The sequence below is a fragment of the Nomia melanderi genome, chromosome 2 (assembly GCF_051020985.1).
Source record: "Nomia melanderi isolate GNS246 chromosome 2, iyNomMela1, whole genome shotgun sequence".
Taxonomy (NCBI): domain Eukaryota; kingdom Metazoa; phylum Arthropoda; class Insecta; order Hymenoptera; family Halictidae; genus Nomia; species Nomia melanderi.
The window spans coordinates 22,043,067-22,059,051 of NC_135000.1; the positions used below are offsets into that span (position 1 = coordinate 22,043,067).

At 44.9% G+C, this 15,985-nt stretch overlaps 1 protein-coding gene across 6 annotated transcripts in view; it reads left to right on the forward strand.

Annotated features, from left to right (window-relative positions):
• Window positions 1–15,985, forward strand: part of LOC116424729 (protein Skeletor, isoforms B/C) — a 91,808-nt gene that overhangs the window by 38,106 nt on the left and 37,717 nt on the right. For all 6 annotated transcript variants that reach the window (XM_076364961.1, XM_076364959.1, XM_076364960.1 and 3 more), the window contains exon 3: window positions 14,681–14,909. In XM_076364961.1, coding sequence (XP_076221076.1) covers window positions 14,681–14,909 — 229 coding nt within the window. The remainder of the gene's footprint in view (window positions 1–14,680; window positions 14,910–15,985) is intronic.

Consider the following 15,985-nt stretch of genomic DNA (forward strand, 5'->3'; position numbering starts at 1 on the left):
AATTACAATCTTCAAGGAATACCAAATATCCTTCAAACTTTAGATTCCTACAGTCTAAGTTCTCCAATATCATTCTCCCTAAAAATAACTCATTCATGATTCGTTCATAATTATACTACCACGTAAATTCGAATATCAACAAAAAGACCTTCGTTATTCACACCATCTTCGGACAAACATTCGTTCAACCCAGCGTTTCAGATAACACCTCGCTCAGATTAATATCACCCAGAAGCACTCCCAATAAAGAGAAACACCGGTCGTCGGAGATTCCTCGCAGAGTATAAAGTTTCCTCGAAATCTCTGGATATCAGTTGCCGAATCCCTGCAAGGGTAGAGCAGATACGGATCAAGATACCTTCCCGCAGCCGGTGCTTCCCCGGCGCGATCGTGAAAAGTCCAATTCCATCGTCGCTGTCGCGCGCGTTGACTGCTGGCCGGGCCAATACAAAACAGGCCGGGTTTGCATTGTCAGGAAGGCCTGCAACCCCTGTACCTTAATCTATCCGCAATCAAATGATCACCGACCCCTCCCTACGGGACGGGGATCCCTTTTTCCTTCTTTCATGCTATTTTCTTATCGGCTCCTCGGGAGGGAAGAGTGGATAACCTGGAATTGCATCGTTCGGCCGTCTCCGTACGGCGGCAAAGTGAAATGAAAAGGACCCTGGTAGTCAAAGAGCGCGGTGTACGTATCAGGGAAACAATTTAACTAATGGAACGGTATTGCCCGTTGAAATCTGCGATCGCGCCCGCGCGTAATATCCGCGACGCGACCGGTTTTTACCGCTCCCGACGACGGATTTCAATTTCTGGGGTTGTCGAGCGACGGCCGCTGGCCGTATGTCTTCAAGGAATGATGTTTGTGTCCCTTGGAATTGAACCCCCATTTACGCTAAGCGGTCGCGCCGAGGGAATTTCCGATTAAGTGGCTCGATTCCGGACGCTGTTCGTTCCCACCTTCATTTTTCCGCATAATTAAATTCGTCGCGACCAACGTGACGATTCGGACTTGGCGACAGGTTTTGGTTATGGATAGTTCCCTGAGAAAATGTGCCTTTGTTCGTCCTTCTTTATATTAAATATCTTTTCCTTTGATAGTCGGTTTATCTTAACTGAAGAGAAATCAACCCCTTGACCTACAATATCGTGTCAAACTCGTAAGGAAAATTTTAAACTGAGTTTGAGAAGGCTGTTATTTCTTGTTTTTAAATACAAATTAAATATTACTTTTCTGTTATCAACTGTTAACCTTTGGAGTAAACGTAGACATGAAATGGGCATCAGAATTTGTTCTTTTTTAATAAATCATTAAAGATAAAGTATTTGTATCGATCATAGCTAAGAAATAAATCATAAGGAAAGGGTTAATTTGAGGAGAAACGAGTAAGTCTTTGAATAGGTGTATTAGATGTAATTTAATTTTTAGTATTATTGTATCGTGAATAGAGTACATACGTAAATCGGATTTATGATGAATACAGAATGGTTTCTATAATTAACTATGAGAAAATTGTGAAAGAAATATATAAACTGAGGAATTAATTAGAAAATTTTAATCATCAGTATTTCATGTTCAACTTGAATTGGCAGAAAGAAATATCCGTTTTCGAACGATCGGATTCTAATATGTCGAACAATTGGATAATTTACCTTTAATTGAGCACGGTGGAATGCAACTGTCCGCGAACGAAGAAATACAGAAACGTGAATGGAACGGGGACATGGTATTTGATTGGCTTCCCCCTGTCAGCCGTATTGGATTCGAGAATAATTTGCACGTCTTCGAGCTGCATAATGCGTTATTAGATAAACGGGTGACACGTGTTCCGACGCGGCGCCATTATCGACCGTTCTTGCGCTTTCCCCGTTGCCATTGTCGTCCTTTGTTTCTCGGCACGTCCTTATAAAGTAATGTATCCACGGCAATACTGACTAACATTCATCGAATATTCAGACCAAAGTCACGTTTCATTTCACCAAACGAATTCAAATACATTACTTCCAAAATATTCAAAATAAATAACGATTACCATATTGGAAACTATATTTGATCACTTCCTTTACACTACTACGAATAAACAAGATACTTTGAAATTACCGATAAACCATCCCTATACATAAACAGCAAATTGTCCACTAAACCATTGTTATTAACAATTACAATTCACTTCAAGAATTCAGTGAACGAACTCCCAAAGAAGGATAGCACGTACAAATCCCTAAACCAAGATACGAATTTCACATAGAAAAATCACGGAGCAGAAATCGAAATTGCTGGTAGCGTCTTGATTGGTAGGTATCGATAGTGATATCGATAAACATCCCTCAGACTCTGGCTAAATAGGAAACAGACGGAGACCGTGGCCGAAATTGGCAGGCAAATGTTCCCGATATCGATGAAACAGAGATCAGGGTGACCGAAGGGGACGATATTACAGGGACGTGTCTCCTCCTCGCTTCGTGTTTGAGTTCCACTGCGATATGAATGTCTCCCCATGGGGGTGTCGTCGCATATCGATTGGAATGAGGTGCTAGCTACGCGTGCACGTATTCACGTTGCGTACGTGTGTACGCGCGCGCGTGTGCGCAGGGTGCCCATGTCCCGTTCGAAGCAGCCCCATGTCGTAACGCGAATTTCGTGGGAATTGTAGTGTCGAAAAGGGAGTGAAGGACCGGGCGATCGTGAATCGTGTACTGGACGATGACACGGTCACCGGCCGCTCGCGACGATAATGGTATCGGTCCCGGAACATTTGTCACGTGGCTGGCATTAGAACGCGTCACGCGTTCCGGGTGCACGCGAGAGCTCTGCGCGGCGTGTCTCACTTCTGCCGGCTCGTTGTCTCCGGTTAATTAACCCCTTTGCCATACGATTTTCTTGGCGACTGTGTTCGTTGGATTTATGTTGGTATTAATCATTTGCGGGATTGAAATGAAATCTTTTGGTCGTTGTTAAAGGTATATTTAGTTTGAGCGGGTGGTATTGGTAGTGGGAAATAATCTTTTGCTTGGACCAATGGGCGATGAAATGAAATACAGATATGTGGATAATTTTTGGTTATATTAATGTGAGTGTAAGATTTGGTAGAATATAGATTTATATATTAGGTAGGTTGTTCTGTTTCTTGAGAGTTTATTGAAATTTTGTTTTACTGAGTATAGATAGAATGGCGGACCCTGTAGTGCATTTGTAACGGAGTGTTAATCAGATTTAATTACGGTCGTTCTGAAGAATTAATACGGAAGTAATATCAGTGAGTGGTAGTGAGACAGAAGGATGCTGGGAGGGATAAGTGAAATAAGGATAGAAAGTACTGTGGATGATCTAATAATGAAAAGGAAAGAGAAACATATGTATTTATTAAACGAAACGAAATGATTTTGTTTGTTTAACAGATTGATACATAAACTGTTTTTCCCAAAATTTCTCTATAATTGCATAAAATTTAATTACTGTTCGATACAATGACATCTAACAACGCATATAACCCTGAAGACTGTGAGGAATATGAAATAAAGGTGGCGTTAAACACGCGACACTAGCAGCAAACGAGTTAAATAAACTTCGCATGGTTGAGGATTTTTTAAATAATGTAGCGTGACCACGTGTCGGCAAACAGAATAGTTATCGAGTTACCTGTTCATCCCTGTGCGTGTCCCCTTGATGGTGAAGTCACTTAAAACCCCGTCTCTCGATGCTATCTAAAAGATAGTGCTCCCTTCCAAGTCGCCATTACCCTAAGCTGGCTTTTAACGAGCAGTCGGCCGATCAAAGATAGGTTTCCGTCGTTACTATGCATAAATAATTGTAAACAGAATCAGATGCCGCTTCCTCGGTTATTAATGAAATTGCGGCCTGGTACGGGATGGATGCTAGCTCCTCAATTATTCCGCTCGCACCACCCCCTATTAATACCAACGGAAATCCTTACAAAAGAACGTCATCTTCAAACGTGCTCCTAGCTTCCGAATATCCGTCCAATTAATTCATTACTCGATGACCGTTCAGCATTATTAATTCATCTACAAAATACAGAAAACGGAAACCTTAATGAACATCCTTTTTAAAATCACCAATCTTTAAGGAACACTTCTTAAAAAGCGCAGATTATTTAACACTAAGCGTTCACGAGAAAATGTCCATAAAAGGCTACAATAAAGAGTCTTTAAAATAAAATTTAACATCATCCATTGACAAAATATTAAATAAAACTATGGCCAAATCTCTTCCTTGCAAATTAATACCTAAATACCCTAATAACGCCTAAATAACCGTACAAACATATCCCCCACCCACAAACACAAAGATTTTTTTTCATCCCCCCCAATCATCAATAAACTTCATTTGCAAAACCGTTTAAAAATTCAACCCCCAAGCTGCCCTGCTTCCAAGCCAAATCCACAAATCAAAAATCCGAAAGATACAAGGAGGCAGGGTTAAACCTAGAAAACATCGTTCCGATAGGGGGTCGGTCTCCTTAAGCCGCCCCTTTATTTCGTAAGTTCGTCGCGGTGTTTGTCGAGCACCTTGAGCCGCGTGGACCGTTCTCGCGGCACGAGTTCTATTTCCGTGAAATCCCGTTTCTTTTCCCGGAGCGAGAAGGCGGAAGGCGTCTCCGGTGTTTCTACCACTCGTACGGCGCGCGTCGCGTCGTCGCTCGTATCGAGGATCGGTGAGAGCGCCTCGAGACCGCGGCCGCGTTATACTCGCGGCAAACGAGGCGCGAGAAACGCGGTGTATCCTTCACTGCTAGAAGAGAGGGTAGAAGAGAAGGAGAGAGAGAGAGAGAGAGAGAGAGAGAGAGAGAGAGAGAGAGAGAGAGAGAAGAGCAAGGAAGAGAGAGAGAGAAGAGCAAGGAAGAGAGAGGAGAGAGAGGAGAGAGAGGAGAGAGAGTAGAGAGAGAGAAGAGCAAGGAAGAGAGAGGAGAAAGAGAGAAGAGAGAGAGGGGGTTGGAAGGGAGAGAGTCGCGCAGTCAGTTCGATATTGCCAGGGGGTGGCGTAGGGTGGTCTTAATGCATTTGCCGAGGTAGCTATGGTACGCATCACCAGCCACCCTTTCTGCAAGCTCAGCATGCCCTCTCCCTTCGCTCCCTTTCTCTTCGGCCCTTTCTTCGTCTCTCTTCTTCCTCTCTTCTTTTTTTCTTCTCCCGCTCCACCCCTCTTCGCCGACTTTGCCCGTCTCCCTCGTTTCTCTTCATTTCAATTCACTCGCGACGTCTCTCTCTCTCCCTCTCGTTCTCTTTCCTTGTTTCGCTGTCTTTCAACTTTATCCTCTATTCTGCTGGTCTCTCGCTCTATCTTCCTGTTTATATTCCGCTGCGCGCAGAAATTGCGAAAGTATGACACGACGAGACGAAACGGGAGTATCGTGAAAAGCGAATGGATAACTATGTGGTCCGATGATGAGTTGCTTGGTCTTTGTTGGGGTTGATCTTGGAAGGAAGATCGCGTTTGAGGTTGCGGTGGGCACGGAGGGTATGATTGGTCTGTAAGCTTTGTATCTGACAAACTTCTTAGTTGACATACTTGTTCACGTTCCATCGATGAGATCAGAAATTATATTATTCGCTAGGTTTTCAAGAACAAGAGAGGTCGGGTTCAGTACCTTGATCTTAAGAAACGAAGTTGACTTTAGTTAACTACAATTCGTCTGTTATCGGAGACTTCATGCTAACGTCTCGTTCGTAAAAATGATTCAAATCATCTTGTTTTCGTTCAGCTGTCATGTTTTTCTGTGCAGCAGAGCATCTTTCTGCCGGTCTCCCTGGTTCTATCTTCTCCGTTCACTTCGTCCTTCCGCGATTGTTTCTCCTTCATTTGCTCCTCGCCGCGCGTCTTCAATTCACCTGTCCCCTTTCGTCTTTTCTTTTCTCTTCCTTCACCCGCATCCACTTTCCTCTCTGTCTCTCCCGCTCGTACGCGTCCCGCTCTCCCGAGAGAGTATAATGGATCTAAAACGAACCGGGCCCGACCCCTTGGCTTTAATCTCTTAACGGGCAAACGACGAAAAAAATATCATTCGCATTCTTCCTGAGAAGACGGACAGAGGCCGTCTGGCTCGATCAATTAAGAGATTGCCTTGTCTACGACAATTATCCGGATTAACCGGTGTGCGGCGAATGAACGCGTGGATTAGGAGAGTCCCAGGATTCACCGGAAGCCTCGGTTGGTCCCTGGAATTCCCTAGAATTCGGGGACAACTTCGTCGAAGCCCATCAACGAACGTCGAAGCTACGATTACGGTAAACTTTGCCCCGTGTTTTAATGACAGAATGTTTAAAAAATTCATTTACGCAAGGATACATCGATTGAGATACAAATCGTATCTCTTCGTATCATCAGAAAGAATCACACTCAAATTCTCGATCTTATACTTGAAGATATAGAAACGAATCCAAAGCAATCTCCTATCAAACAAATTTATCGATAACATTGCTCCATACTTAAAAAAACAAGAATTTTCTTAAGCTACGTTTATAAAACAAATAGATACTCCTCCAAGTTCCCCAATGAAATTTCAAATCTTCTACTAAACCATAAATTTGTACTTGCCCCAGCAGGGCATGCATTATACACGTTTATCTGAAGAAGCAAAGAATTCATCGTTGAAAGAATGAGTATCATTCCAAGCTTTAAGATGACGTGTATACTCGTCAAACGTAGTTAACTAGTAACTAGGTTTGTCGAACGCGTCAATCTGACGCATATTGAATTTCATAAATATTATTCAGTAAAATAGTTCACATCGATTTTAACCGGTGCAATTACACGAATGTCTACCCTAATACTGTACTTCCAAATCCCTAATCTCCAAGATCTAAACAAACTAGCATCGATTTCTCTATAAACAATAGAATAAACCGTACAATAAGCGACCGTGAACCAAGTGTTAAAGAGGAGACGATATTCGAAAGGACGCGACGCGTACCGCGCCGTCCGGGTAATCGGTCGACACCGGAATCGAATGTCCCGTAGGATCCGCCGACGTGTCCGGCTGTTTGATCGGGAATGTCGTGCGCCGGCGATGTTCCCCGGTTCCCGTTGCTTTCGGATTCACGGGTAGTGTCGCGACGGGTCCTCTCCGTGTGCCGGTCGGCGGGGAAGCACTTAGAAAATCGATAAGCTCCGGCTCACTTGATCCGCCGTTGGCTGCTGCCAGGCCATATCTTGATTAAAATCAGTGCCGCCCGGCACTCTCCTTTCTTCACCCTTCTCGACGAAGATTCACCCCCCCACCTCCCACCCATCTCTGTCCCTCCGGTACCACCCCGCGCGACGATGAATCCGGTTAGTCTCGTTAACGTCTTAAATCACCGGCTCTCCTCGTCCCGGAGATTCTCAGCGCGCCGCCGTCCGCTTTCACCCGCGCGCTCCGTGGGACAATGGAGAGCGTCGTGCTTCCTCGAAAACTCGCGCTGCCACTTGCGCTCTCTAACGCGTGTCCGATAAAATCGCTGCACCTCCGACCTGATTGAACGAGCCCCGACGACGCAACGGGGACGCTGCGAAACGCTACGACGGAGTATTTGATACGGATCATTCTTCGGCGTACCTTCTTTTGTTCTGTTCCTTTCCTTCCCCTTTTTTGAGGGATTCCGCTTCCTTTTCCGAGCGATTTTGGATTTTATCGGGTCCGTGAATTGAGTTTTCTTGGCGTCAGGGGATATTGGTTTATTCACGACGGCGTGTGGGAGTTTCTGCGAACACGGGATTTTAGAGAGTGGATTTATGTAAGAATGATCGAACGAAATTGAATTTAAGTTGTGAATATCAAGTTGGAAGGTGGTGCGGAGTTTTCTGAGTTCGTTTCCTGTTGTTTCTCGATTGAACAATTGACTGTTTACTCTTCAGTCTTCAATTCCGTGTTGGATTTTCTTGTGAACCTTTGGCTCCGTTAGGAAACAGTAATCGACTGATAAAGAATATTCCATTTTTCCTTTGATCGAAGAAATTCTGTTTACATAAATTGATATGATGTGGAAAGAAATCAATAACGGAGAAAACAATTAGTTAGACAATGCAAACTGCCAGTCACTCGATCCACGGAACAATGGATCCATCGATCACACGACCGATATGTTCCCATCATGATCGGAATCTCTCCGATCTTTTTCCCGATCTCACGGTCTTGCGTTTGTTTATCGGAAAAGAGCCAATAGGACACGGCGCGAAAGTGAAAGTGCAACACGCCTGTGATTCTATCTAGTTACGTGCCAATTCGGAAACGGCTCGCCGGCGGTCGCATGTTTCAGTCGTATCGTGTTAATTTTTTTGCTTTCTGATTATCCAGCATTATTCGCCATGGGTTAAATCGGTCCCACGAGGCGAGCTGCGTTACAAAATCAGCGGAAATATCTCGCTTAACGTTGCAAAAGGTCGGCAATGGAAAGTTTACGTTTGTGTTAATTGCAGCACGTATGTATTGTGTGTACCATGACTGATTGGATTAACTAGGTAGCCCGTCGTTTCAATTTACAAGTATTAAATAAGAATATTAAAAAGCAAGTCCATACATGCTAACACTAGTTAACCCTTTACACTACGATTTCTTCCACAGCTGCGCTCAACAGAGCCATTCTATTGTTTATAATTCATTAAAGAGAGAAACAAATCCTACGTTTACTCCGAAGTATAGCAATTAATAATAGAAAAATAATATTCAATTTGGACTGGAAAGAATCGAGTGACATTTATATTTGTTAAATTCCTTTTCAAATCCTCTCAACGAGGCTGACACGATATTATAAGGCAACGGGTTAAAAAATGAAGGACCAAAGGCACGTCGGTTCTATCGACGAACAAGGAAGCATTTTCTGTTAATTGATTCCCCAATTAACTGCGACGAAAGTTGACAGCGCTGTTTCACTATTCCAGCTCGCTTAACGGAAAGACGAAGGATTCGCGACTCGTAATTGACGATCTTAAACGCAAACGAACGGTTACAGCCGGAATCGAAGGAGGCTCGCTGGGAATCGCGGCTCGGCTTCTTCAACTTCTTCAAGGCGACAAGAGAAATTCTCCAGACTTTTCTCGTTAAATGCACGCCCGGGGCCGCGCAAAGGCGGCCGAAGCCATAAAAACCATCGACTTCCCGCCTCGGCGAAAAAATATTTGCTTCCTAATTAATTTGCTCTGGAACTCGGATCGTAAAGGGAGCCCGAAGCAGGTGGGCGTATAGTCGGGCGCAAAACTGAATACGTATACGAGGTAAAAACGGAGATAAGTGAAAATGGAACGGTTTCACTCGTTGGCGAAGAACCATCCGATAAAAAAAATTGCTTGCGCGCGGAATGAAAAATTTGCTACAAACAGAGAAACATATTTTTATGATCTAAGACAGACTCAAATTGTGGACTAATTGATATCATCACTTCGATGAGTGTTGCGATGAAACTTTTATCCAGGTATCTTTCTCGTGCGAGATAATGAAAGGAAATATATTTTTCTCGCATACGATTCTACACCTTTCTTCCACGCTAAGAAAAAGAATAAAACGATACAAGTTACTGAAGCACGAGGTTCGAAAGGCTAAGGTACAACATTCAGTAATCTCCTATCCAAGATTAAAGCTCCATTAAATAAAACCTCCTTAAGAACTTCCATCTCAAGGAAACTATTTTTATTTATCTTCCTCCGTCGCAGTAACAAGAAAACTAAAGGAAAGTCGCTTTCCTCGCGTCAACAATTCCCAGCGAGTTATTCTTTTAACACCCTTCCCAAGTCCACGCACAATACTTGCCAGTCGTAAGGGGGATAGAAAAAAATCAAAACGGCGATGAAGAACGGAAAGAAAGAACTTGAAATAAAAGACAAAGTTCCTTGAAGACTGCACGTACCAGCGGCGAGTTCCAAAGACAAAAGACCTCCTCTGCAGCGGCAGCTCCGAATGAAACCGAACGCGGATTACAATTCGCCGCGTAGAGAAGGGCATGGGAAAGGGCGTAATTCTTTAATATCGAGGTTGCCGGTCGAGAACGAGCGTATCGCGTCGCGAGCCGGCTTCGGGTATCGTTTCGCGCCGGAGCAAGAGATAACGAGTAAATTTTTCATGACTATCCTCATTAAACGGGTGCCCGGAGGCTGGTCGGCGCGGCGATGGCGAGGGAGAGAGCGAGAGGGGATCCGTTGAATCCGATCGAAAGAGCGAAGACCATCGACGCCAGGAGGTAACGAACCCTGACGGGTCTCCGCCTGTCCCGGGCGCGCAATTGTGTGTTTGGAGCACATGCAATATGCTTTGTGCCGGGACGCCCGGGGGCTAAGGTATTCCCTCGCAGTGGCCCATGGATGAGAGACCAGGCTAAGACCGGCGCGGGCGGCTCCGCAGAGCGGAGATGGATGGATGGATAGGCAGAGAGCGAAAGAGCAAGCTGCAAGGACTAGGAGTCTCATCGAGAGATCGGCCACGGATCACCGCAGGGACCGTAGGGAAGAAGCGCGCGGCTGAGCGATGTTTGCCCCGCTCAAATGTTGACCGAGCTACCCTCACCACTCCGGGATCATATCCTGCTTTCAGACGAACCTCTCAGGATATACGCGGACCCGGGTCCCTTCTAAGACGTCCGTCACGATTCCGAGTTGACGCCCCGACGCGGTTACACACCGCGGGGATACAGGACTCTTCGGTAACTCGGATGGCGACGGTTTTTTGGTCAGGGATCTCTGGGGATTTTGGCGTCCTCTATGGTCGTCGGAGGATTTTGGGTCAGTCGAGCTTGGGAATATAATCCCGACGTTACGATGTTGGGTTAAGTCACAGTTTTTATTGTTCTGTTCTTTGGTTGCTCTTTGAACTGGTCTTATTGTTTTGTCGGACGCTCGCGTACTTTTATCTCTGTCTCATTTGGAAACTAGAATCTCATCCGGTGAATTCTTTGACTCCTTACCATTTCGAATAGTAATTATAGTTCGACTAATAAACCAGCTGTTGGAATTAATTCGTGTTTAAGTAGGATTCTCGTAAAAGTCAGCTACCATTGGTTACCTGTCAATGTCCCACGATCGAACAATCAATCGCTAATTAAGAATGATATGTCATCCTTCGTAAAGAGACAGTCCTTTCTAGCCAGCCCCTAGGAAAGGTCGCGGCGACGGTGTTTAAAGTAGCGCCCCATCGTCGCCATCGTCGCGCACCGTTAATTCGTCCCGGTGATTATGGATCCATTAGCGTGGCAGCCAACAAATAGCACGGTACAATCCAATAACCGTCGCGGCCCATAATAAAAGGGGAGGCAGTTTAAGCACCAGTCGGGGGTAGTTTAGGCGACGGTCGCGTACGCACGCAGAACCCAGCTTACACGAGCACAGTGCACGCGAGACACCCCGAGTGTTTACTAGTAGATATCCCGGTTCCCCTTCTCCCTGTTTCGAGTAGTCATCGGGACCCTATTTCTATCCTCTATCTCTTTCTTTCTTCTTTCACCCTCTTTCTCACTCTTCCGTCCTCCCTTCGCTATCTTCCTCTATCTTCCTGTCTTCACCCTTTTCCTCTCTTTCTCCCTTCGCTCTACTCCCATCTCTATCCGCCTGCACACTCTTACTCTCTCCTTCCCACCCCCTTCCCGATTTCATTCACTTATTCTATCCCCCTCTTTTCAAGCACTCTTCTCTCTCTTCCTCGCCGATCGGCTATCCGATTTTAGCTGCGCGCCGGTGCGGCCGGAACGAGGGAAACAGAAAAAGAGAAAGAGGGGGTGGCGTCCCCAATACCGGCCAGATAGCGATCACCGCGTTCATTGTCGCATCACCGTAATATCCTGCTATACCGGGACGCGAACGGGGGTTGCACGCGGGGACGATGACGACCACGACGACGCGCTGCTCGAGAAGAACCCCGCGCTCCGGGACCGTTCGCCAATACAATCGCTAGCGAACGGGGTGAACGAAGGGGGTTGGAGCAGCGGGCGGACGACGGAGACGCGGAGGGTGGACTAAAAGCCTCGACTCCGCGTTTCGGACGAGCACACCGACCGCCGCCGCCACCGACGTGTTAATTATCCCCGGCGTTTCGCGCGGAACAAAAATCGCGGGGACCGACGTTGTCTGTTCAGGGAGGGGCGGGATTGTTCAATGGAAATTAATTGGGGACGGACTTTGAACGCGTCCCGATGGAAACTCAATCCCGCGACCGGTTCCACTCTGTTTTGGATCTTTCCTGGTCTCGCGGGAATACATGGGCGCCTCGGTGTTTAACACGCTTACCGCCACGGTGCTCATCACCCGCGCTTTTCAATTGTTTGAGGGGAACTATAGTATGGAAAATGATTGCTGTCGAATGAAGATGTACTGAACAATTCAATACAGGTTTTGAGGATATTAGAGACTTTGAATTAATATGTTGTTAAGGAGCAACAGCTTTACTTAAATGAAAATGACTTTTGGGTGGCATTATTAGAGGAATTAGGGGACAAAGAATCAAATTTTGTTTTTATATTTTACACAAAGGTGTAGATTGAAACTTTGGTGATATATCGTTGATCGGAGGAATTACTTTCTGATCTTGCTAGAGTTAACAGTCAGAGGACAAGGGGATACTTGTAACAATTTTCCATTGGTATTAATTTTTTTCCATATATTTATTCCCCTGTTACTGTTGTAACATGAACTCGCACGGAATTTTTATCCGGCGAGCTGTACACAGGAAGATAGGTTGGCAAAGGGGCGAGTAATCCACACCGTTTTTCAGGATCGAATTCGATTATTGAAAATATAAAATTGTTTAATATTTTCCGCCGTAAATCCGCAGCGGCCGGATATCCCGGCTAGCGAAAAACCCACCGGCGCCGTCGATCCACAAACGAACGTCGCTACGTATGTCCTAAATCCAAAATTCCGAGCTATTAAGCCGATTGCGATGAATTTTCAAGAGGAATCCGTACACTTGTCGGGCATGAAATTGAGAGAATTACGGGGTGTCGGTTTTCCGCTTGAAAAAAAGTACACGCGCCCTGTATGAAAACTCTCAAATGTTCCTTGAAAAGTGTAAGAATAATGCAAAAACAAAAAATGAATCGGCACGTTGACTGGTACGTCTAAAAATTACAATTATCCTAAGCCACGTCTGACCAAGTTCAATTTATCATCGTTACAATTTTCTTCCAAACACTAGCATCATACTCGAACCCAATTTAACACGTTCGTTACCAGCGTCGCATATTTGTGACAGTCGTAATCCTTTTATACAATCAAATTAAATTAGTCCCGCAAATATTATTATTTAAAGTTATAAACTACGACATTACATTTATAAACTCAATAACTCGTTTCAGTTTCATTTTTTCAATATTCTACAATGTTTACAAGATTTCTTGGGTTAAATAAAATATTACAATTGAGAAGATCGTCACCAAAACAATCGCTGATAGCGAACGTGTTAAGGAATTCGGAAGGTCAATAATCTAGAAAGTCAATACCACGTAACGATCGCCTTTGAAATAGAGAAAAAAATATCTGCTTCTAAACAATCCCGTTCCAACGCCGCCGACAATCGTGTCGTCCGTTTTACGCAGAACGATTTCTCGGTTAGGTTCGAGTAATTTCCGCAAATGAAATCCGATCTTTTACGATGGCGTTCGTTGCGTATTTCGTCGGGGGCCCGATGGAGCCGGAAATAAATCCCGTCTGATCGCGAGCAATCTCGCGAAATCTCCCCTCCCGTGTCGTTCCGTTCTCCTTCTCTTTGAACATTTAAACGCGGCCGCTAATCTCGAGCCGAAGCGTTTCAAGGCGATCAGCGCCGTGGTCGGAGCCGAACGAACGTTTTCACATAAACGTTCGGTGATCTTTACTGCCGCCAGGCTCTTCGAACCCGCCCGCTTCGCCTCGCCTGGCCTCGCCCGACTTTATGGGCCTGTCGAGCAAATGAAATGAAATTCATGCAAATCGCGGCACAGCCGACCGGTCCAGGCGCCGCTTTTGTATCGGGGCGGCGATGCGTCCAACCTATATCACGAGGGTGAAACCGTACTTCCCCCTTTGCCAGCCACGAGCCGAGCTCCGAATCAAGTCCCGGCCACCATCGTGTCTTTTCGTGGTTGTGAACGTTTAGGGTCGATTTCGCTCGAACGCTAAACCTGAAATTTCAATGTTCAACCCGTTCACCGTTTAAAACTATTCTATTCTCTTCTGTTTTCGATACGACTTCTTATAGAATCGTGATATTATCGTGGTTCCCAACGATGGAACAATTAGTTCTTGAATCTTCTACTCTCGAAGTGAGCAGGTTTCCTTTTGAATGTTCAGCAAACGTTATATTATAGTATTTGATATTATTCAGAATTATTATTTCCAAATATACGAAACAGAATAAATGTTTCAAGAACATTAGAGCTATCTCTAAAATTTCAAATATTGCATCTTTTACAGAGAGTTGTCGCGATATCGTGGAAAACTTATACAACTCTCCATGGCCGGAGAACACGGTTCTCCTTGTTTTCCGAGGCAAGGCGACTATAATTGCTGCATTAACCAGTGGCGCAAAGATCAAAACTACCGTTAACTTCTTTAATAACTCGCGACGTTCCCATTTGACAGAGAGATCCGGGGCGTAACTTTGTTCGTTAGCAGTGGGGGGAAGGTAGTCAATGGAAAAAGGAATCCGAGGACCTCGAATGTAATACGCGTTCGAGTAGCAACCGGTGATCATCAATTCTGATCCCGGGTCTCGTTTCGTTTCAGGCGATGTGAAGAACGCGCCCAACTATTACGGCAAACCGATCGGATCCCTGCGGATGGAGGGACGCAATGTCAGCGGCGACGTGTTCGCCGTGGGGGAGTCGATGCTGTTCATAAAGGGCTTCACTTACGACGGAATCGGCGCGCGCGCGCACTTCTTGGCCGGCAACACATCCAATCCTAGCCAGCAGGATGGTTACCTAATCCCGTATCCGCCTGTGGAGAAAGGCAGGTAAGACCGTTGTCCGTTTTAAGCCGATACATCTCGTCGTTATCGGATTCTGCCCCGATGAATTCGCTCTTCTTCCCACGCTTCTACTTTCCCTTTCAACGAAACGAATCTGTGGCAGGACGGTTGATCCTGGCACGCTCGGTGTTTATTCAAATTCCGAGTGACGCTGCGCGTCGCACAGTTTCGGAGGAATTGGAGATTGCTATTTTAAAGTGTTCGATATATAAAGTTGAGAGATTTTTTTAACCCTTTGTACTCCAGAAGTGTTTCACTGGAAATACTCAATACTTTTGTAATGAGATATAAATATAATTACAATATAAATCGAGGAACAAATCTATTTCATTTCAATATTTCACATATCGATGCGTTATACGAAGTTTAATATTAAATATCAAGCTTTACAATTTTACTGAGTAAAATCAATTGGCGACTGAGGTGTCTCTAGAGTGCAAAGGGTTAACCGTGGCGATTTCTTATGAATGATTGGACGTCGAAAATGTTGTACCATGAAATTGAGAATAGGTAACTGAAAAATTATTGCGAAGGTGAAAAGTATATATTTTGTTAAAGTAAAAGGAGAATTCTCTTATAATCCTTCTAATGAAATAGAAATCAATTTGACTGCACAATAATCAGTGTTCAAATTTCCATTTCATATAGTGTCCTCCATTTTACACAAGGCGACGAATTGAAATATCACACAGTACCATCAGTCTCACCTAAAACAACACGTTAAACTACCACATACCTCCATGCAATTCCCATAAAGCAACGAGTGGAAATATCACATAATTCCAGCTGCTTCTCATAAAGCAACGAGCGAATGTATCACGCTTCTTACAAGCATCCATCCCTCATTCCTCTAAGGTGAAACTTTCTAAAAGAAAACCGGGATCTAAGAAAAGAGTAGGGTTTTCTTTCCGGTAGACATTTCGGACGGCGTACAGGGCCACTTGAAAGGGTCCCAAGAAAGTCCTCTCGCCCCATACACGGCCAGTCATTCTCGCACGAACGACCAAGAATGAAACGCGCGGAACGCGGTTGGGTTGCGCGTGCGGTCAGGGTTGACACGG